Source organism: Heloderma suspectum, chromosome 7 (genome assembly GCF_057233095.1).
Source record: "Heloderma suspectum isolate Gila_16-S chromosome 7, 16-S_ref, whole genome shotgun sequence".
In the NCBI taxonomy this organism is placed as follows: domain Eukaryota; kingdom Metazoa; phylum Chordata; class Lepidosauria; order Squamata; family Helodermatidae; genus Heloderma; species Heloderma suspectum.
Genome location: NC_139464.1, coordinates 54205849 through 54228820, shown reverse-complemented (window position 1 = coordinate 54228820; position 22972 = coordinate 54205849). Strand labels below are relative to the sequence as shown.

The window sequence follows — 22972 nt, the reverse complement described above, 5'->3', positions numbered from 1 at the left end:
GGAAGGCTGAATGTACTTCAGGGTTTTTTTTGGTCCGTTCCTTTGTGTTCAGGACTGTCTAGGAAACCCATGTATGTTGACTTGAACTCCATAGAAGAAAAATAGGATATATGGGACTTCTTATACATGCACCCAAGGCGTAATACTTGTTAAATGTGTTTTAATGCTCATGCTGTTTTCCCCCTGGATTGTTGCCTTTAGTATATTTTATCTTGTTTTATATATTGATTGTTTTAATTCTTGTTTGGAAGCTGTCCTAGGAGTTCTTATTTATTTTGACTTTTTCTTATTCTTTCACTTGTGTCCTGCACTTTCGGTCTCAAACAGGACCTCAAATATCAATTTATTTAAAAACAGCACAATAAAAACAGAGTGTCCCCAAAATGACAATTTCTGGGAAAGTAGAAATAAAAATCAGCTCGCATTTTCATAAAGCACCAAAGCTCAGTCACTGATGGGGCTGGCCAGAACTCCCAGGGGCAGAGAATGCCGAAGCCTGGGTGCCACAGTGGAGAAGGCCCTGTCTGACGTACTTACCAACTGCTGGTGATGGGGCATGGAGCAGGACTTTCACATAAGACTTAAATTGGTAGACAGAATCAGGTGGAGAGATGTGGTGCTTTAGGATTTTAAGAGCTTTAGGCTTGGATCTCCAATGTGGTGCCCATGAACACCTCTCTTGGTGCCTCACAGGCCGTCTGCCTCTCCTGATTTTTATTTTATTTCTTAAGATGATGATGATTTTAAACTGGGAGGCTGACATGCTGCAAAGTGAAGTGATATCCTCCAGCACCAACTGTATGTGGTTCAAAAAGAATGGTTTTGTGTTTTGGAGCTCAGACCCCATCTCTGTCTTGTAGTTACATTCTTGGGCAAGTAACTTTTCTTTTAGCCTCACCAGTTTGCCTCCTGGGAAATGAGAGTTTTGTGGCCACTATGACAGCCATTTTATAAATGGGCAAGTCCCCCATGGCAGCCAGTTTGTGAGAGCACCCAGGACACTCACAGAATTCCAAATGGGCCCATCAAAATGTTTAGGGACCCCTGTTCCCTAAAATTCCCACCTATCTAAGTGTCTCCTGACTATGACTAGGAATGCTTTTGTACAGCTTAGGATGATGCAACAGTGGCACCCTTTCCTGAAGAAAGCAGATATAGCCATTGTCCCACGTGTCCTAGTCACACCCATATTGCATTATTGCAACATACTGTACATGATGGGGCTGCCTTAGAAAAGTGTTTAGAAAGTTCAACTGGTGCAAAAGGCAGCAGCATGAATTTTGATTGGAATTGGTTGTACCAGCTTCACCAGCTCCTGATTTGTTTGTTTAAAGTACTAAAACCAGGAGTGGGCAACCTTTGTTGTTGTTGTTGAGAGCCACATTCTTCACGAGTAATCTGTTGGGAGGCTGCATGTTCGCAGTGGGTGGCGCTAAAGCCAGTGGTAGGCAGGGCCAGATCCCAAAGTGGGTAGGTTATTGATGCTCACATGGTCTCAAGAACATTCTACACAGTGGTACGCTTTGGGGAGAGTCCAACGGGGCACTTATTATTTATTTAAAACATTTGTATCCCACCCTATATCATTAAGATCTCAGGGCAACATACAGATAAAATCTATTTAAACAGTGTAAAACAATAAGTAATTTAAATAGCTAAAATATATTAAATCATTAAGTTAGCTAATACCAGTTTAAAATCTAAAACAATAAAACAGTTAAAACAGTGTGCAAACTCAGGGAATCCAATTAGCGCTCAAGGGCTTTGGTAAAAAGCCATGTTTTAACTTGACACTGAAATGAAACCAGTGACTGTGCCAATTGGGCCTCCAAGGGGAGTACATTCCACAACCGGGATGCCACAGCAGAAAAAGCCCTCTCCCACGTCCCACCATAGTATATGTCTCACACTGGTGGAACGCAGAGGAGGGCTGCTCCAAAAGATTTCAATCCTTGGGCAGGCATATATAGGGGGAGATGCTCCCTCAAATACTGAGGTCCCAAGCTGCTTGGGGCTTTAAATGTCATCACTAGCACCTTGAATTCCGACTGGAAACATATTGGCAGCCAGTGCAATTCCTTTAAGACCAGTGTTATGTGATCTTTATGTGATGTTCCAGTCAACAGTCCAGCTGCTGCATTTTGCACCAGCTGCAACTCGTCTTCCAGGGCAGCCCCACGTAAAGTGCATTGCAGTAGCCTAATCTGAAAGTTACCAGTGCATGCACCATCGTGGCTAGGTTATTCCTGTCCAGGAAAGGTTGTAGCTGGAGGATTATGCTGCAAAGCAAAGTGCTGCCCACTAGTACCATTTTTATCCAAGTTCAAAAGAGGGGTTTTGTGTTTTGGAGCTCAGACCCCACTTCTGTCTTTTATTTAGGTTCTTGGGCAAGTTATTTTTATTTTAGGCTGCCTTTACATTAGAGAAAAAACCTGGAGTCCTCCCATTGTGGAGCCTTTCCACTTTTACAGTGGGACCATATGACTGCTGAGAGGGGAAGCTTTTGATTTTCAAGGTTCCCTAGAACTCAATGAAACAGCGCCATCTAGTAGCTGTTTTAATAGCGCAACATCCTGACTTAGCTCATTATTTCTGGATCTTGTTGAAATGGAATAACCAGGAAATATCTCTGGATGTGTCCTGGAGGTTCATGATGTCATCTAAGGGACCCGCAAATTTCTGTGAGTGAGCAATCTGAATAGCAGGATAAAAGCTCCGTGTGAAGAAGCCCTTAGTCTCACCAGTTTGCCTTCTGGAAAATGAGTGTTTCATGACCAGCCATGCCCAACATGACAGCCCTTTTATGAATGAGCAAACCCGCAGTGACAGCTATTTTGAAAGAGCACCCACAACACCCTCTCAAAATTCCAAATGTGCCAACTGACCCAAAAAGGCTGGGGACCTCTCTGCACAAATGTGACCTGGAAATGGTTGGAGCATCATTGAAGAAGGTTTTAAATGTCTGAAGTGGCCCTTAGTATGTGGTGCGTATATAGTACTCATCACATACTAAGGGCCATTTCAGATATTTAAAACATTGTTCAATGGTTTTCAGTGTCAATGACAGCAAAGAGATGTGAAAGTATTGCAAAAGGATTATGAAGGGAGAAACCTTTCCAGTCTTTAAACCCATAGTCTTTAGTTTCTTCAAAACTGTGTTTATGGTGCTCAAATTAAGCAGGAAGTTTTTAATCTGTATTTATTTTTGAATGTTTTTGACAGTAAAATGCCCTTCCTTGGTATTTTAAGATGAAGAGGCTTTAGGTTCTCTTTATTCCTTCTTCCTCAGGATGGATGCCAGAGACAAGCAGGTTCTGCGCTCATTGCGCCTGGAGCTGTGTGCAGAATTGCTGGTGGAGGGCCTTATCATTCAGTATCTTTACCAAGAAGGAATTTTAACAGAAAACCATGTGCAAGAAATAAGGTCCCAAGTCACCAATCACAGGAAAACCATGATGCTTCTTGACATACTACCTACAAGAGGGCCCAAGGCTTTTGAGACCTTCCTAGAATCCTTACAAGAGTTTCCATGGGTGAGAGACAAACTTGAGGCAAAGCGTAATGAAGTTAAGCTAGTGGCACCTGCAGGTAAAATTTAAACTCTTACTGGTTTGGGGAATTTCATTGATCAAAGAGCTGTATTCATAGCTAAATCAAATGTCATTTTGTTGTGTGGCTAGCACAGCCATGCCTGTTTTTCTGTTGTTGTTTGTTTAATTGATACTTGCCATGTCTTTCCAAAATTATTCATCAGGACTGCAGTACATAGTGCCAGTGGAAACTGTTATAATGCTAAATGCCACATGAGGGGTGGGGGGAATTTATCACAATTGTGGCTGAGGAGGGAAGGTTTAAACCTTTCCTCCCTGTGTGCGCAGTCCCAAAGAAATCTCACACACCAAGTATTTCTTTAAAAACACACAAACGTAGTCGCTGACTATGAAATCGAAATAATATCTGATTTGGCCCTTAGTCTGTGCTGGCCTGTACCACTTCATGTTGGGGCTCCATGACTGAATGTTCCTCCTTCAAAAAAAAAAAGTTCCCTGCACATAGAATACTAGAAGTCTAGGGAGAAGGTTGTAACCTAGCCCCCACAAATCCAGATTTCTATGTCCAGGGTATTTTTTTGTGGGTAGGAATGTTTTCACAATAAATTAGGAGCCCAGCCTGTTGATTTCTCTGCTCCAGGAGATCTGTCTAGCTGTTGGTGTGCTGTGTTTTCTCCATGTCTTTGAAGGCCTTTTTGTTTAGGCAGGTGTTTAATCTTCATTAGCTGATTATTTTCTATGTTGTTGGATTGTTTTCTGCTACCTCGGTCTTCTTTTAATTTTAAAAAAATCTTAATTGTATGTCTTATTCTGTTGTTTATTGATGGACTGCCTTATTTTTTGTGAGCCACCTGGAGTGCTCTATAGTTGAAAGCACGGGAATAATCTTATTATAAAAATAAATATTCAGTCAGATGAGCCCCTGCTGCAGTTGTTGATAGTCAGCTTGCTTCAAAGCAGATGGCAAGGTTGGGATGGATGTGGAAAATATGTGCTCTAGGGGAAGGGCCCATTCGTATCTTACAGGAAACCATGGGTGATGTACTGATTACATGGCTGCTCCCTAAGCAACTGCTGCCCCAAATAGGCAGCTCTGAGTGTGGCCCAGAGTCTGTGATATACAGATGTTGCAAAAGGGAGTGGGGTGAAGCTATGAGGAAGTGGCAGCAAAGCTGTTCCAGTAGGACAAGGATGGGCAAGTTGCGGCCCTCCAGGTGTTTTGGCCTACAACTTCCATGATGCTTCACCATTGTCTGTGCTGGCTAGGGCTGATGGGAGTTGTAGGCCAAAGCCTCTGGAGGGCCACAAGTTGCCCACCCCTGCAGTAGCATAAGAAGCGGGCCTAGCAGTTATAGGAAGTACAATGGTAGCCTTTAAAGATCATCTTTTTAAAAATACCTTGCTAAGGAAGGCGCTGCTAGACCAGCCTTCCCCAACTTGGTGCCCTCCAGATGTTTGGACGACAACTCACAGCAGTCCTGGCCATTGGCCATGCTGGTTGGGGCTGATGGAAGTCAAAATCCAAAACACCTTGAGGGCATGAGGTTGGGGAAGGCTGCTCTAGTGGCTAACAGAAGGTATGCTTATCAAAGGAGAGAGGAATTGACTGTAAAGCTGAGTTATTCTCTCTTAATTGCTTGCAGATTAAAAGTACTGCAGACTAAAAGTGCTCTCTGTGGGCAGCCATTCCCATCCTTGGGTCCCCAAATGCTGTTGGACTACAAATCCTATCCTGCATGTCTTCTTCAATTACTGTATTCTTCAATTGTAGCTGTTATCTGCGATCTGTGACTGAAGATAACAGGGGTGGATTCCTGTCTTCTCATCCTCCACAAACTTGCATAGAGGCCAGGCTTGTGGAGGGAAAGAGGCTTGGAAGACAGAGGTGGTGGGGCTCACAGCATGGTGCAAGCCTCCATGGGCCTGATGCAGACCTTCTGCAGGCTGGATCAGGCCTGTGTGCCCGAGGTTCTGTACCCCTGTTCTATTTAAAGACATTTAAGGCGCAATCCTATGCATGTTTATACAGAAAAAAGTCCTACAACTGCCAGCATGTCCCAGCCAATTGAACATCTATATATAGGTGATCACAGAATCTGGGCCAAAGACTCCACCACACCCAGAGCTGCCTGTCTGGGGCAGCAATTGCTTAGGGAACAACCATGTAATAGTACATCACCTGTGGTTCCCTGTAAGATATGAATGGGCCCTCCCAACAGAGCATAGGTTTTCCACATCCATCCCAACCTTGCCATCTGCTTTGAAGCAAGCTGACTATCAACATCTGTAGCAGGGGCTCATCTGACTGAATATTTATTTTTATAATAAGATATTCCCCCGCTTTCAACTATACGGAACTCCAGGCAGCTCACAAAACATAAGGCAGTCCATCAATAAACCGGCGAGCCTGGGCCACCTGCTCAAATGTCCTATTGGATCCAACCCTAAGTTTTTTTTAATGTAACCATCCAAATCAGATCCTCTTTGATAGTTTCATGACTCTGCTCTTAACTTTTATGTATTATATTTGTTCAGTACATATGTTGTATTTGTATATTCTTGTACTCTGTATATATGTGATTGGTAGACTGTAAATAATAAACTACTGCCACTGCTTCCATCATCCCCAACCAGCGTGCTCAGGGATCATGGGAGTTGTAGGCTAACATAGGGATCCAAGATTGAGGATGGCTGAATAAAGGATAACAATTATATGTTTGTTACCTTCTAGTAAATCTAGTTCTCATTTAGTAAACGTAAGGGAGAATTGAAAGACAATGCTCAGGTAATCTCTGCTAATACATAAAAGAGAAAATAATGTACAGTACTGGGTAGCTCAACTTGAAAAATATTGACTTTGGAGGTTTAAATCAGATACATTCTATGAGTAAGTCTAGAAGCTTTTGATGTGTTAATTTACTAATCACTTTTCTAAGGAAATTCAAATAACATTTTGCTGAGGAAGAGTGAGGAATGAAAAAGGGTTTTGAAAATCTGCTTACACAACCAGTAAATATGAGACAACTGTTCATCTGTTATTATTTCTCTGATTTCTCTGATTCACACACACCCTTGAAGAGCCCCTTGCTCACTTTTGTTTTATGTTGGGATGAATGACCCAATGAACCTCTGAATCATGTCATCCCAGCAGCCTCGCTGTGGAGGAACTGATGGGTCTGAGTATTAATTTTTACTCATGAGGGCTGAAGGAAAGAGGGAGGCAGAATATCATGCTTGTTGTGGCTCCGGTGTCAGTGGGGTAATGAATCCGCTTCCGGTTTCAGTCAAAACTCTAAAGGAGCTATCTAAGGTGATATGCACCTCGGATAGCTCCATTAGAGTTCTGACTGAAACCTGGAGCGGATTCATATGCACACACGCACACACACACACACACACACACCAACATCAGAGCCACCCACCTCCACTGTTGATGATATTTCTTATGTTGTTTAAGAAGAATAGTTACTTGAAACAGTCAGAATTCATCAGTCAGAGTTCAGGAGCTGCTTCATTTGTTGCAGCCTATTATCATTTACACACCATGGTAGTTTTAAAGTTACAAATGGTAAATCGCATATATTCCCTTTTCAAGCTGGTATTAACAGGCTAAAGTTTTAAAGCATTAATCAGAATATTTATTTGTGTAGTAGTTCAGCTACAAACTTATGTATTCCAATCAAGTTTTTGATTTAGATCATTCCAGAACCAATTTGTTGCCAAGTAATTTAGAAAAGGGCTTTGATTAGATCAACACGTTTTGGGGGGCCACATACAATTAGAAAGTTCACAAGGGAGACATTTAACTTAGTCCTGCATCCAAAGTTTTCTGAGGGAATCAACTATGGGGCATTCATATGGTCATACTCTTATAATAGTTTTTATTATAGTGAATTAATCCATGTCTTGGTACTGTCATCAGACTCTCTAACATGGGCGTCAAATACTCCACATTTTAGGAATGAACTACTGAATGAGAATGAAATTGTCCTTAACAAGTTTGTTACACAATCTCTGAACTGAGCATATTTTAAAAAAATGTTGATATAACTCTGTTTTAGTTGTTAACTACAGTTAATGGAAAATTCTGAAAGCTGGGTTTGCTTAGGCCCTATAATTCCCATGCTGGTATTCTGTTTGAACTGAATGTCAACATTTTCAGAACAGTGGCAAAAGACTAGTCTCTCTGACTGGATTCGCATGCTGTGAACACCCACCATGGGCAGCTAGCCATGGTGGGTTGCCTGGCACATTCTCCACAGGGTGGCTTAATTTCCATGAACAGACCACCCTGAGAACCCATGGCTTGTTGTAGGGTTGTTCATACCCATGGTTGGTTATCGTGTCGTCTGAACCCGGGAGAGTGGTTTTACTGTGGTTTGCTGGGATTGGCTACAGAGTCAACTTGGCAAGAGTGGCAAAAAAACCAAAAACCCATGCCGCTCTTCGCGATCTTGCTAATGCTGTCTCCAGCCTCATTCACCTGTGACTGCCCCTCCGCTGATGCTGAAACGGCGCTTTGGAAGGACCATCACACATTCGCCACCCTTTAAAAAAAAAATTGCGCAGATGGGGTCGTAGTTTATTTTTATTTTTTGTCAGCCTTTTGCAAGTGTGCAAGAGCGCACTTACAGCTGTCCAATATGTGTAGTCTTGCCTGGTCAATTTCCTTGTATGTTTCAGCTGTCAAAGGGAGCCCTGAAGCCCAGTACATAACATACAAGGACATTAACAAGACGAGGCTGCATATAGGCTTATTTGTGCACAGTTGAGAAGGACCAGGGGAAAAATAATAGTAAGAGAAAGGAGGGACCCAGTAACACAATTCGGAAGTACCAAACTGCAGGGAAAAGACAGGCAGAGTAAGTGCACTGAAAGCACCAAATATCTCCTCCTTGGCAATGTGATTCTCTTGCTTTTAAGTGTTGAACTGACACTTCTCAGTGTCTTCCACCTTTTCAACACTTTCCCGAGTCTATGTGTAGTCCTTTCCCACTCTTCTGAAGATGCGGAGAGTCAGTGAAAATAGAACATTGGCACATTCTTTTCAAAAGATGTAATAGCTCAATCAAGAATCCATACTTTCACGTTTCATTAATCTTTGTAAACCACCCAGACAGCTTGCTTATTGGGCAGTATAGAAATGTAATGAATGAGTGAATCAATCAATCAGTGAAAATGTCTCTTATCTGACTTTACATGCAGCGCCCCTGCTTTGCCCGAGGGCATCTGCCCACAGCCTTTCCCTGGACCTCTTGTCTGGAAAACAACGTGACTCCAGACATGTGCCACCCCTGCCCTACCATATGTTGTTGGTTAGGATCTCTCAACAAAGCATCTCTAGTGTAAAGGGTTTTGTTTTTTATTGTGAAAGGTGCCCTTGTTCTGTAGATTGAAACAGTACATGTGCTAATTTTAGTTTCATTTAAAAGCAAAAGGAAATTATGTTAGCTGAGCAATAAAAATAAATTGTTAGTGTAGAACAGGCTTTTCCACCCTGATGCTCTCCAGATGTGTTTGGGCTACAACTACCTTCATCCACAGAGAGGCTGGGGCTGATGGAAGTTATAGTTCAACCTATCTGGAGGGTACCAGGTAGAGGAAGGCTGGTGTAGAAAATATTCTTTCCAATTTGGGGGAAATTATATTGCTAAAAGTGGAGCATTTAATTTCCTGTTTTGTATTATTTGCCAATGAAAGAAGACATCACTTTTCCCCTTAGACCTTAAGGGTGCAATCCTATGGGGATAGTGGGCTGCCTCTAAACTTAAGAGGCAGCTGACTTGCCAATGCAGGGCGGGTAGAGCACAGAGGGGATCTTCTCCTCGCTCCAGCCACCCCGTATTTGCGGCTAGATGGTCTATTTCGGCTGTCTAACCAGGATACCTCGGAACAGGGGCAGGAGGCCGGACGGCACTTCCACAGTCCCAGGACTGCCCCCTTTTCGGCCACTCCATGGTGCTCTTCCGAGTGCAGAGCTGGGGATGAACCGCGCCCTCAACAAAGTGGCAGGGGAAGGGACGGGGAGTCAGATTTCTGGGAACCGAGGTCAGAATGCCAACTCCGAGTTTGGTTTCCATAAACCAAAAAATCCTATGGCTGTCTAGATGCTGTCTAGCGGTCATAGGATTGTGCCCTAAACCTGTTTAAGCTTAGACCACCTTAAACCTGTTCTGGCTTAAATATATTAAAAAGCTATGAAACTTTGATATCTCAGCATTGTTTTGGTAAAACAGTCTATAACATGGTTTGGATAGCCACAGCGTACTTCTTAAACCATTGGCATCTCTAGTTCGTAGCTGGTTAAAGCTATAACTTGCGTTATTTGATTCAAACATTGATTGCCCCCATTTGTTGTATAGACATGGCTTCTTTTCTTGTTTAGTGATGTATGAGTCGTGAAGCTCTATAGGGAAGAAATGACTGAATCCAGATGAGACTGGGCAATAAGGCTTACTACCCACTGATCCAGTCTTAAAGAAAAAGGAGGCTAATGAGTACTTAATGAAGGATACACATATAGATTCATTCAGGTAAATTAAATATACCCTTGAAACTAAAGCATGCATGTTGCTGATATACCATCTCAGTTTCTCTGTCTGTAAGGTACAATAGCATATTCATTGTACCATTTGTACTTCCAAAACCCCACTCACTAAGTAACGATAGGATTTTGCTGTTTGCAAAGGAGGAGAGAAGGCAGGACTAACCTTAGCCTCTCTACCTTTTTTGCATTTTCCATCTCTGCCAATCTAAAAGAGTCTCAAAGGCACAGGCTGAGACCGGGGGGGGGGGGGGGGGATCAACCATCCCGTGTGCTTTCCCTGCTGCATACTCGCATAAGCTTCATGGGGAAAGACACATAGCAGGGATGGGGGGAGAATTTTACTGTTGTTCTTCACTTTTGTATTATTGTTATTAAGCACAGTTAACAATTAACATACTAAAAGTGCAATCCTATGCATGTTTGGACAGAAAAAAGTCCTACAACTTCCAGCTGGCTTGGCTATCTAAGGAAAGCTAGGAGTTGTAGGCTTTTTTCTCTCTCTAAACATGCATAGGATTGTGCCTTTAGAGACCCAGTACTGGAAATAATTGTATACCCAGTGTATTTTGAAATGTAAAGCAGGTTTTCTTTAAATCTGTTTAGAAAATGTATACTGTAATTTTTAAAGTACCACAAACTCTTCCTTACCTGAGCCTTCAAGGATCTGAAAGTTCTTGTCCAAATTCAGTGAATCCATGTTCTGAATACAGCATTCCTGTTAATGTACCTTTCTATTATTTGTTTGGCTTGGATGACCTCCCCGGGCTATTTAGTTAATAGTTCCACCTTTCTTGGACTGCACCATATAATCTGTTGACCAGTCAGTTATGACAAAGATTGGATGAACTTCAGTAATAGTAGAGTTGCCAGAGTTCCTTATTTTAAGAAAGTATACTTAATTCTGAACTATATCCATTCTGATCAGTCTATTGATTACACTACACTGCCTCATCATTACCCCAGAGCCAGGAATTCAGAGCCGTAGGCTTAGCAACATAGTATTGTTTGGATTATGTGTCAACATCAGGTGCTGTCCAGATGTTTTGGACTACTTTTCCCATCAGCCCAAGCCAGCATGAACTGTGATGAGGGGTGATGAAAACTGTAGTCCAAAACACCTGGAGGACACAATGTTGGGAAAGGCTGCTGTATAGGATATGTGGATCCACAGCTGAGAATCTGTTGCCTTCACAGAGTCATTGGGGAGCACAGTTATGTTTTTGTGAGCCATTTACTTCATTTAATTTATTATATTTCTATATCGCCCCATAGCCAAAGCTCACTTCTTAACTCTTCTGTAAAACTGTGCTTCCATTTTCATAGAATGATAAAGTCAAAAATCTGGGGAAAGAGAAATAATGTCCTCAATAAAAAGAGGTGAGGTATCAAGTGGAGGTGTTGCAATGAATCAGAAGAGTTGCAGCATACATATACTGGAGTTCTGTGAAAGTCTTGCTGGATCAGACCAAAGGTTTATTCTAGTCTAGAATCCTGTTCCAACAGTGGGAAGCTCATAAGCAGGGTGTGATGGAAATGGCCCTTCCACATTGGTTGTTCCCCATAAACTGGTATGTCTCTGGAGCTTCTATTTATCTATGATGGGTAATAGCTACTGATAAAGAAATTTGCACTTGTCTGATATAATTTTTTTTTTTTAAATTTACTTAATTTTTTTATTTATACAATTGCACCCTCTGCCTAGCAGGCACGTTAGACTCAACTATAAGAACATAAGATTTGGCTATCTCATTCTCTTAAGAAATTCTTGCCTTTAGTTAAGTGTCTGGCTCTGTTGGGTGTAACAGCCTCATGCTGAGGTTCTGTACAGTCTGATGAAAGGGTGTGTGTACACAGTGTTTTCAGTTTTAATTACGTTTCTGGAAAAACCTGAGGGGACTGCTGTGTGGTGTCTACAGCTGTATACAGAATGCTATTCCATCCATCCCAAAAGTTTGAATAGGAAATAAAGGTTCTGATTTCATAACTTGTATAGAATCTGATTACATGAACTATACAAGGGATTCCCATTTTTGTCCTGAGACAAAATTCTCAGATCTCAACCCCACCCCACTCCTTTAATTTTCAGTTAGTGCTATACTTGCCTTATTGTTGATCCACATATATCTGGAAAGGTATCTTGTTGTAATCTTGTTATAAGGATACATGTTTCACCTTTCACTACCTTAAAAAAAGGGTGGGGGGACAGGTGCTCTGTGGTGAGGAATACCTCACACAAGAAATACCTAAATTTCAACACACAGAGAGAAACCACATTCATGAGATGGTGATATTTTATACATACAGAAATACAGAAATATATAGAAATGAAGTGAACGGCTCACAAAAACATAGCTGTGATCCCCAATGACTTGGTGAAGGCCACAGATTCTCAGTTGTGGATCCACATGTTTCTTGGCTGCCTTTCAGGGCAGAAGTCCTCCCAAGGCAGCTTACAGCAATATAATACATAAAAACAGTTAAAATACTAAAAGCGATAAAAACAACCATAAAAGCCAACAGTAAAACCAGCAACAATGATACCAGCAGTAACAGCAACAACAGCAGTCATATCAAGAGAAGGCCACGGTAAAGTAATATGTTTTCAAGGCCTTCTTAAAAGTCTGCAGTGATGGAGCAGGGAGGACATCTGATGGCAACTTGTTCCAAAGGTGTGGGGCCACTGCAGAGAAGGCCCCCGCATGTGTGGTCACCCACTTCACTATTCTCATGGATGGGCAAATGTGAAGGACCTCTTCTTGATCTTAAAGTGTGGGCAGGCTGATATGGGTGAAGGCGGTCCTTCAAGTAACTTGGTCCTAAACTGTTTAAGGCTTTAAAGGTCAAAACCAGCACTTTGAATTGGGCTCAGAAACACACCGGTAACCAGTGCAGCTGATACTAAGAAGGGTAGACTTGCTGGTACTTTTGCCCCTTTCTTGTTTAAGGGCTGCATGAGCACTCTTAAGAGCACCTTAGTGTTCCAGCAGGAAAGTTCTTGTACTTCACAGCATCCCCACCCCCCTCAAACACACACACGCACACACTTAAAAATGTGTAGTTTAAATGGTATAAACATGGCAGAAGGAGGCGAGAACATCACCACTGATGGCATAGCCACTAGCTAGGCATGCGTGATTTTTGCACAAGTATATTCCATACAGCACTTACTAGTGCAGTGAGAGCACACCAGTACATGCCTTTGAGAGTGGCGATTGCACATCTCTGGTGTGTGTGTGTGTGTGGGTGTGTGTGTATCTATCTATGGAAAATACAATATCCCTGCTACAGTGCAAATGCTTCCTTGTGTCAGGGTGGAAAGTGAGCCCATAGAGCCCCAGAGCAGTTCTGATTCCGAGGAGGAACAGCAATCCGTGGGAGAGGAGCTCACTCCTGGGCCCAGTGCTCTTCAACATTTTTATTAATGCCTTGGAGGAGGAGGTGCAAGGAATGCTGATCAGATTTGCAGATGACACCAAATTGGGCGGGACAGCTAATACTTTGGAAGACAGAAACAAAATTCAAAGTGATCTGGATAGACTGGAGCGCTGGGCGGAAAACAACAGAATGACATTTAATAGGGATAAATGCCAAGTTCTGCACCTAGGAAAAAGAAACCAAACGCACAGTTACAAGATGGGGGATACGTGGCTCAACAACACTACAAGCAAGAAGGATCTTGGAATTGTTGTCGATCACAAGCTGAATGTGAGCCAACAATGTGATGTGGCTGCAAAAAAGGCAAATGCTCTTTTGGGCTGCATTAATAGTAGCATAGCTTCCAAATCCCGGGAAGTACTAGTTCCCCTCTACAAGCTGAATATGAGCCAACAATGTGACTTGGCTGCAAAAAAGGCAAATGCTCTTTTGGGCTGCATTAATAGAAGCATAGCTTCCAAATCCCGGGAAGTACTAGTTCCCCTCTACTCAGCACTGATTAGGCCTCATCTGGAGTACTGTGTCCAGTTCTGGGCACCACACCATCAAGAAGGATGCAGACCAACTGGAGAGGGTTCAGAGTAGGGCAACAAAGATGATCAGGGGACTGGCAACAAAGCCCTATGAAGAGAGACTGAAAGAACTGGGTATGTTTAGCCTTGAGAAGAGAAGACTGAGGGGAGAGATGATAGCACTCTTCAAGTACTTGAAAGGTTGTCACAGAGAAGAAGGCCAGGATCTCTTCTTGATCATCCCAGAGTGCAGGACACGGAATAATGGGCTCAAGTTACAGGAAGCCAGATTCCAGCTGAACATCAGGAAAAACGTCCTGACTGTTAGAGCAATACGACAATGGAACCAATTACCTAGGGAGGTGGTGGGTTCTCCCACACTGGAGGCATTCAAGACAAGGCTGGGCAGCCATCTGTCAGGGATGCTCTGACTTGGATTCCTGCACTGAGCAGGGGGTTGGACTCGATGGCCTTGTAGGCCCCTTCTAATCCTACTATTCTATGATTCTATGATTCATCTCTCACAAGCACAGCAGCTGGCAGAGATTCCTCCTGCCAGCATTCCTGGGATAGATAGTGACCCTGGCAGTGAGAGAGCGCCGGAGGGGGGCTTGCTGGATGCTCGGTGCAGACACAGGGAGCGACGACAGATGGAGGGCGCAGAAAGGAGGCGTAGCGCTCATTTGGCGTGCAAACAATGGTCACGTCCCGAGGACCCAAGGGAAAGAAGGAGGATCTCTCCCTAGCCCATAGGTTCAGGGTCTTCCCGTGGTTCTCCTTCAAACGGGGATCAACTGCCTTACCTGGAGCTTAGGCTACTCTGCTATCTTTCCCCAGTGCTGCTCCTTGCTTAGTCACTAGTGATTAGTATCGGAAAGAGTCATAAAGTAATAAAGGAATAAAGTCTCGGAAAGAATCCTCGTCGTCTGTGTCCTGAGTTGGCTATTGGTGGGGACTGCAAGAGGCAGCTAGGGCACTCCTGACACCTTGAGACAAGATGTCTGGATTCCTCCACAACAATTGAATAACAGCTTCACATTTATTGTGCAAAAGTCTAGAAGATTAAAAAAACACCCAACTAACCTGAAGAATAATAATTACTAGACAAAGACTGTGAGCAGAGCTAGCGTTGTTCACTCCCAGCCTCCTTGCAGGAACAGATAGAGAGGTGCGAGCGGGGGAAGCTTGGGCCCATCATGTGGTTTTTAATGTCTGTGAGGGAGGGACAGAGAAGTACAACAAAATGCCACTCTGGAAATGTGGGGAGATGCGGAGGAGGTCATTGCCCTACAGGACTAGCAGTGAACAAAACAACTGAACAGACAGAACTGATGTAGCTTCAACTCCTTGGCTCTCTAAGAGAGGTGCATTTAATGATCCTGGTGGAAGGATCCAAGCCTTCTTTAAGGAATGCTGTACGTGAAATGCAGTACAGAAGTAATTTTGCTCTTTTTTTCTACTGTATATCTTTTCTATTGTTTCTGTAACCTGTGACCTACAAATCACTTAAAGTGGCACAACTGGATTTAAACCAGCTTAGTTCCACTACGATCAGTTGAACTTGGCTGGTTTGAAACTAAGTTCAGTTAGTTAAACTAATTGGGTTTAAGATGATGTCTGTGAGATTGGGCTGCTCCTGTGTTATTTGTGTGGGCACACTGTAGAGGAGATTATTTATAACACACACACACACTGACCTGGCTAGCACATCATGCTAACCCATGGTTTATTTAACCAATGATTAATGCAGAATTTGTTGCCCTACCCAGGGTTTGTCTGACAGATCACTGAACAAACTCTGGTGTGTTTTCTTAATCCCTGGGTTGTTCGTTTCCCACCTCCTTCCCTGTATCCCAAATGCATTCGCGGTTCTGTAGTACTGACATGTAGAGCAGCTGGCTTTCTGGCTGCTCTTGCTTGCCGTCTCTGTAGCCTGTTGAAACAATCCATGAACAACCCACAGTTCTGGGTTTGCACGTAACAACAACCCATAGTTTAAACAACCCAGAGTTCACAATCTAACAACAAACCATGAGTTCTCTTTCTGTGTAGTTTGTAGTTAATAAGCCATGGTTTGTTAGCCCAGCTGGGTTTACACATGACAATCCCTATACCATGGTTTAGCATTATGTGTGATCCAGCCACTTTATGATTGTTCAAACAAAAAAAAGTAGCAAAAAAGTGTGATAATTGTGCAAATCTTGATTTCAAGTTAACAATGCTGATTTTGGTTACAATAAATCTGTTTAGAAAGGCTCTGGGCATAAATGAGAGAGAGCCTATGAGCCATTTCAACCCTGTTTGAGACATCAAGCAGATGCATTTACTTTGTAACTGTAAAAAACACTTTCATGCCAAATACTAACCAACCACACAGTAGGATTTCTTCCTGAGAGAAGATTTATTTCCAGTGTGGGCAATCTTGACAAAGGCATAACAGTCTAAAAGCCTCTGTATAATGTTTATAATTCTTAAGAAAAGCTATGGCTGTTGGCAGGAAAGAGCAGCTCTTTCTAGGAACAGCAAGCTGTTACAATCATGACATGTGTGTTTCTATAGAGTGGGAAATTTGTGCTATGGGAGGGAATTGGATTTTTGGTGGGTTTTCCTGCTTCAGAGAAAAAACAATTCCTGCACATAGAAAGCTAGATATTTGGGAGAACAGTTATAGCCTGTCCCTGACAGACTAGTTTTCTATGAGCATGAGGGAGATTATTTTTTGTATGGAGACGGAGTTAGTCATATGAGCCCCTGTGACGAAGGCTTAAGCCTAAGACTCAACAGGTTGATTCCTTTAAGAAATTCTCTCCCTGCCCAAAGGTTCTCTGCTCCATTAGAGCAAACTGGATGTTAAGACCTGCACATTTACCATTTCCTTTATTTGCATGATGTTCTAATGATAGCAGTTGATCTTTTTATTTGCAGAATTCTTTCCTGAGGAAATTGTGTTTGGATCAAGAATGTTAAGATCAATCTAGTGCACAAACTGGCTAACAACCCAGTCTTGCAAATAAGTCCACAAAATCCCTTTATTACCTAGTGAGCTCTGACATGCCTATATTAGTATTTGTGGTACATCAGGGTCTAAAAGCGGGAGGGATGAAGAACCAGCTCAGTCTGGTTCTCCCTAGCTCGGTCACCTGGAGTTGATCCTTAGTCACCTGAGCCTGTCGGAAGAGTGGCTGTTTATAAGTAAAGAAGAAGCAGCTATGCCCCTATTTGTTTTTGGCTTTAAGCAGCCAGCAGCAAAAGAGTTGCACACTCTTTCTATTATTAAGCCAAATAAAAGGAATGAACTAATGGTACTTCCCAACACAGGGGAGGAGCAGTGGGTGGTGATGTTTATAATAGAGGAGGAGGCTATATTCCCTGATAACAAGTACAAGCCCTTACACACGGTGTGTGCCTCCACTAGCCCTGAACTCTGAACTGAGCGGCCCCTCAAGGTCAGTTGTGACGTAGAGCTGCTTCTACAACTGTTGGATTTGGTGGATATTGGCTCAGTTCCTACAGTTTTAATCTGGAATTCAGATGTTGTTGGCGAGTTGCTTATGAACACAAACATGAGTTTTTACTTCTGTTAAATGGTTTACTTCTGCCAGCAACAGCATAACTTATGCTCAAAACATTGTTGGGTGCATGTTAGTATCTTCTACCCCCTCTGCACTGGGTATATCTGTTTCGGAACAGACTGCATAATCTGACCCATTCCATAACATCCTTGTCTTCCTAGCAGTAACTTTTCCATGTCCTTTCCTTCTTGGTCATTTTTGCTCAGACAGTTGGATGTGACCTAGTGAAATCATGCCAAAATCTAATTTGATTTGTGCAGATATCTGTGGTCCTTTGGGGGAAAATTGGGAAAGAGCTATTGTTACTTGCTGTCACTTCCTTGGTTTTGTTCATCTTTTTCACTGGATTTGTCCAGAAATGTTTGAGTAGTCATCATGCAGATCTTAGCCCTTTTTTCCAAGAAAAAATATAAATTAATGGCAGCCACCTGCTCCAACAGTCTAAGTAAAGCAGCAGGTGAGACTGAAAAGTTTTGTCATAATATTCAGTGTTAATATTATGTAGCACACAGGCAAATTCTTGGTCCTAAATTCAAGAGGTCAAAATGAATAAATAGGTTTCCTGCCCATAACTGCTACTGTTATTTAATCTTTTGTTAATGGGATTTTGGGATTTGCCATTGGCTTATCTCCATCAGCTGTTGATGGTGTTAATTTATGCTTGCTTCCTCAGTGTTCAGAGAATGCTGATTCTTTTAGCCCTCTCCACTCCAAAAAACACCACACAATACATTCAATTAGAAGAAAATAACATCCTGGGAACAGTTTCATTTAAAAAAAAAGGAAATGTTGAGCTTTCCCTCAAATACTATTTTTATTAGGTTGTGATTTCATATCCTCAGCACACCTGTACAGAAGAGATGAAAATAATCTATTTAAGGCACAATCCTGTGGGGATGGCCATAAGCCTTCAGACTCCGAGGCTTATGGCCATCCAAGGCACAGCAGAAGGAGCGGTGGAGGCGATCTTAGTTCTCTTCCCGGTCTGCATTTTGGCTAGGCGGGCTTTTTCACTCAGCTAGCTGTGGTTCTGCAGAGCGGGAGGGAAGCAGGCTGGGGAAAGTGGTGGATTCCTTGTCAGCGGGCCTCCCCAGTCCCCCCACCCACCCATTGGCACACCTCTTTTCTTCTTCTCTGAGGCTGCCTTTTCAACCTTGAAGAGGCAGCCAAAGCAGTTCTCTCCGCACCGGCTGCAAGGGGGAGCGGAAGGGTGCAGGGAGCTCAGATCCAGGAAACTGAACTATCTTATGGCCTCCCCAGACTCTGTCTAGGGGCCATAGGATTGATCTCCCCATTACCAAATGAAGAATAGTATAGGGCGCATGACTGCAGACTTTGCCAAATAACCCAATAAGGCACATTGTCCTTAGCCAACATTTGTGAAGGGGCACAGAGGATCAGTACATTAGATAGAGTCTATGACCTTTTGCCATCCTAAGTTGGCTGCAAAACATAATCTGAGAAGTGCATCTAATACCATTGCAGTGTTGGGGTGCAACTCTTGGATGCATGTGATCTGTTAGTTTGTCCCAAGATCCTTTGAAACACTATAAGAAATTCTATGGCAAACCTTCTTGGTTGCATGTGTCACTTCATGGGTGGCCCATAAACCATTCCCACTCCAAGCAACTGCTTGGCTTGCTTGGCTAGGTGGACTGGCCCCACTGGAGTCTCCTCTGTGGTGATTGTCAGACCTTTAGAGTTCTTAGTATTGCTACAAATACTATGAAATAACATATATTTGAGCCAGCAGTGTGCTAGGGGATAACTTCATTAAAATTAAGGGATGTTCTGGAGCATTATGCATTCATAGAACATAATAGTTGCCACTTTCTCCGTATCCCAAATGTCTTTATAATATCACAGCATACCTGCCTATATTGAGGTGGGGGATGAGGGACTTCTAGTCTGTGTGTCTCCCACTGTGTTCAGATGAAGACGGAATTGTCGTTGTTCTTTTCGTTTAGCTTGGAAAAGGTTGTGCATGAAATACGTACATAAGACACTGTGAGTCAATATTTACTTTGCAGCTGCTTCACTTTCCTCTGGGTAGATAGAGGATCTGTGTTCCCCCTTGCGCTGACAGTCCTCTGATCTTTCTAAATAATGTTAAATGATTCTGAAAAATTCCCTTCAGATTAAGTGTAAAACATGTCAAGCATCTGAATTCATGAGACCTGCAACAAAATGTTGCAGTGCATGCCCACCCCCTAAAAGGAATGCCCCTGGTCAGGATTCTAGTCATCCTGAAACAGGAGCCATTGTAGTGCTTTCCACACACAGGAGGGGAAAATTGTTTCAGGACTGGGGAAGGCATCACCCTGAGGCCTTTTCCTCTTGTGCGACGTAGTGTTATAAGGCTGCCAGACCCAAACCTGAGCATTTTATTATTATATTAAGGGTGGTGATTCTGGAGAGTGGTAAAGAAAAAAGACTGTCCCCTTTCCTTTCCTTCCTCCTGAAAATATCCCAGTATAGTGCAGGCAGGGGGAGTTTTTTTTTAAATGAATATTCCCTCCCTCCAAGATACTTACTATAAGCTGTTAAGGGCTTGAGCAGGCCAATATTTCTCTTTTCCTGCCCTTATTTTCATTTTTTATTTGTATGAACTTAATTGATAGACTCTTACAAACTACCCAATTTCTGGTTCGTTTACACCAGACTTCCCCAACCTGATGCTCTGCGCCATCTGCCATGCTGGCTGGAAATGCTGGGAGTTGCAGTCCAACACATCTGGAGGACGCCAAGTTGAGGAAGGCTGGTTTACACCACTGGTTTTCAGCTGGTGGATTGGGACCTACTACTGGGTCCCAGCCTGACCAAAAGTAGGCTGTAACAGCAGTAGCCCAACTGTATGGTAACAAAAAACGAAGCAAATGCCCAAATATGTGGGCCCCAGGTCTGAAAAGGTTGAAGACCACTGCCTCTAATCTCTTGGGCAAAATTGTAAACTGTTTTGAATCTTAAAAAGCTCAAATTATGCACAGAAAAGATACAATTAAAAATAAAAATAAGGGCAAACATTTCCCAAACTTTTTGGAATACTGCAGGTGATTTGAAACCCAGTGATGAGTTACATGGAGCTTGTGAAGAAGCTATATAAAGCAACTGTACTGAAGAAAGAGGATATGGAAGCACAAAAGTAATATATGTGCATATTGAGTCTTGAGTAATTTTTACTTATATAAAGTAATATTGCTTAGGTGGCTAAGTATTATTTTATTTTGGGGTGTTACTTATTTGGAGATTCAGTACTTTTAATAGCTGGGTATTATGAAATCTGTCAGTAAAAAGTGAAATGGTTGATCACAAAACAGAGAAATACCCTATCACCTGAACTCTTGTAACTTTTTCATTCTCTCAAATGCCCTGTTTCAGTGAGACTAGATACTTCATAAGATTGCTCAGAGGTCAAACATTCTCTAAATATTTCTAAGAAAATAAGCCATTCTGGACAGATTCAGGCTATTGTATTGCTGTGCCTTAGAACTTCAGCATTTTATGGCATTATATTATTGTTAGCTCTGTACATTTGAGTTTTGTTTGTTTTGCAATGAATTACATCATGTACACTTTCTTTTTAATAGCGACCTTGCTTCTGGAGTGAAGCATTATATTGTTCTGTTTGGCAACATTTGACTTCCGTAAAACTGAGGATTCTTTTATCAACAACACTTTATTCCATTGTTAAAGTTGTCTGTGGTTTGGTTTCTCCCCCTTTTCTTTAAAGCCTTTTATAGAAAATATTCATAAGAAAAACATTAACACTTGCAAGAAATTACATGGAGAGTACTTCATTCTACTAGGAATAATTTTTTAAATTCCCTTTCTCTAAAGCAAGTAGAACTCTGGTCAGGTCTGAGCCATCCAATGACCAAATAGCACAAAGTAGCATTTGTTGCACCCATGGGTGTTATAATTGTCCAGTCCATGCTCTCATAATAACTAATTAGAGACCATCTATTCGGACCAGCCCCTACCAAATCTCATCAGTTCTGTTAAAAATAAGACAGGCTTTTATTAGATTCCTGTGGTGAGGAAATGCATTCATTTATGTGCTTATTAAGTGTGCATCAAATCTTTGTATTGCATAATTGTGATTCTTTCTCAGTTTGGGGGGACTGCAAATTAATATATCATCACTTGTTTCAAAGTAACAGTGTTCAGCAAGGGCTTCTTCTCAGAATAGATCCAGGATTAGCTTCTTGGACACAAACTTCCCTCTCTCTCAGAGATCTTTATTCAAAACAGTGTAAAGAAAGGAGAAAGTGAGTGAGCTTTTTTAGTGGCATACTCATGAAAGAGAGGCACAAATACCAGAAACATTTGGAAACCAAAGCTAACCCTTGTATCAGAGCATTTGTTGTGCTGTCACAACTGATAGAGTCATGTTTTTATATTTTAAATCATTGCTTTAAAACAGGAGTAAGCAACACAGGGCCTTCCAGATGTCTTGGACTAAAACTCCCATCAGCCCGAGCCAGCATGGTCAGTGTTTAGGGATTGATGGAATTGTAGTCCAGAAAACATCTGGAGAGCAGCAGGTTGCTGACCCTTGCTTTAAAATAATGTTTTAAAGGTTATTAATGCTATAATCTTAGGTTTCTTCTCTTGTTTTTCAGTGCTGAAATATTTAGGAATATTTTTGTTCTTGAATATTTTTGAATTGCTTCCAGAATGTGAACAGAGACAAGACCTGGCTTTTCTGGAATTTATTTCTGTTACTAAGTGAGGAATGCCATTCATTATGAATATATCATTAATTATTCTCTAATTGTGTCATTGTTTCTGATAGTGAAACCGATACTGCCTTTCTGATTGCTTGAGTTAAATTATCTTATTGAAGGAGATACATTTTAAAAATTAGTATTCTTATATAGGCAGTTCTAAGGGTTTCATGTAGCTCCACTCTCATTGGGTTGTGTAACTTGACACGAGTACTTCCCTCCTTCAAATATAAGCAGTTCTTCACCAAATACAAATAATTTCTTCACCAAAATGAAGAAACTGAGAAAAACAGGGCAAGGCAGGGAAAACGTTTATAAATCAATTTCACAAAACTCAACCTATGCAAAATTATTCGTTTTTTGAACAAAATATTCTTTGTTAATGCAGTGTGAACTATTGCCTCTTGTGCTTGTGCCTCTCTCTCACTCTCTCTCTCTCTCTCTCTCTCACACACACACACACACACACACACACTTTCTTTGCTTTGATGGCATTTGACAAATGAAAGTCAAATAGAGGACTACCATGAAAATTTGATGAGGGTAATAGAAGTGTGTCCTTCTTAAAGGGGAAATAATCCTAACCTAAACATGATATAATCCACCAGCAAAAAGTATTCTTACAGTA

The 22972-nt window shown here is 42.0% G+C and overlaps 1 protein-coding gene across 8 annotated transcripts in view; it reads left to right on the top strand.

The window, feature by feature from the left end:
• The window catches only part of CRADD (CARD and death domain containing adaptor protein), a 68391-nt gene that overhangs the window by 14894 nt on the left and 30525 nt on the right, over nucleotides 1–22972 (top strand). For all 8 annotated transcript variants that reach the window (XR_014784367.1, XR_014784366.1, XR_014784368.1 and 5 more), the window contains exon 2: nucleotides 3290–3588. Coding sequence is in view for 3 of the 8 variants with exons in the window: in XM_084810280.1 (XP_084666406.1) it covers nucleotides 3290–3588 (299 nt within the window). In the remaining 5 variants the exon portion in view is untranslated. The remainder of the gene's footprint in view (nucleotides 1–3289; nucleotides 3589–22972) is intronic.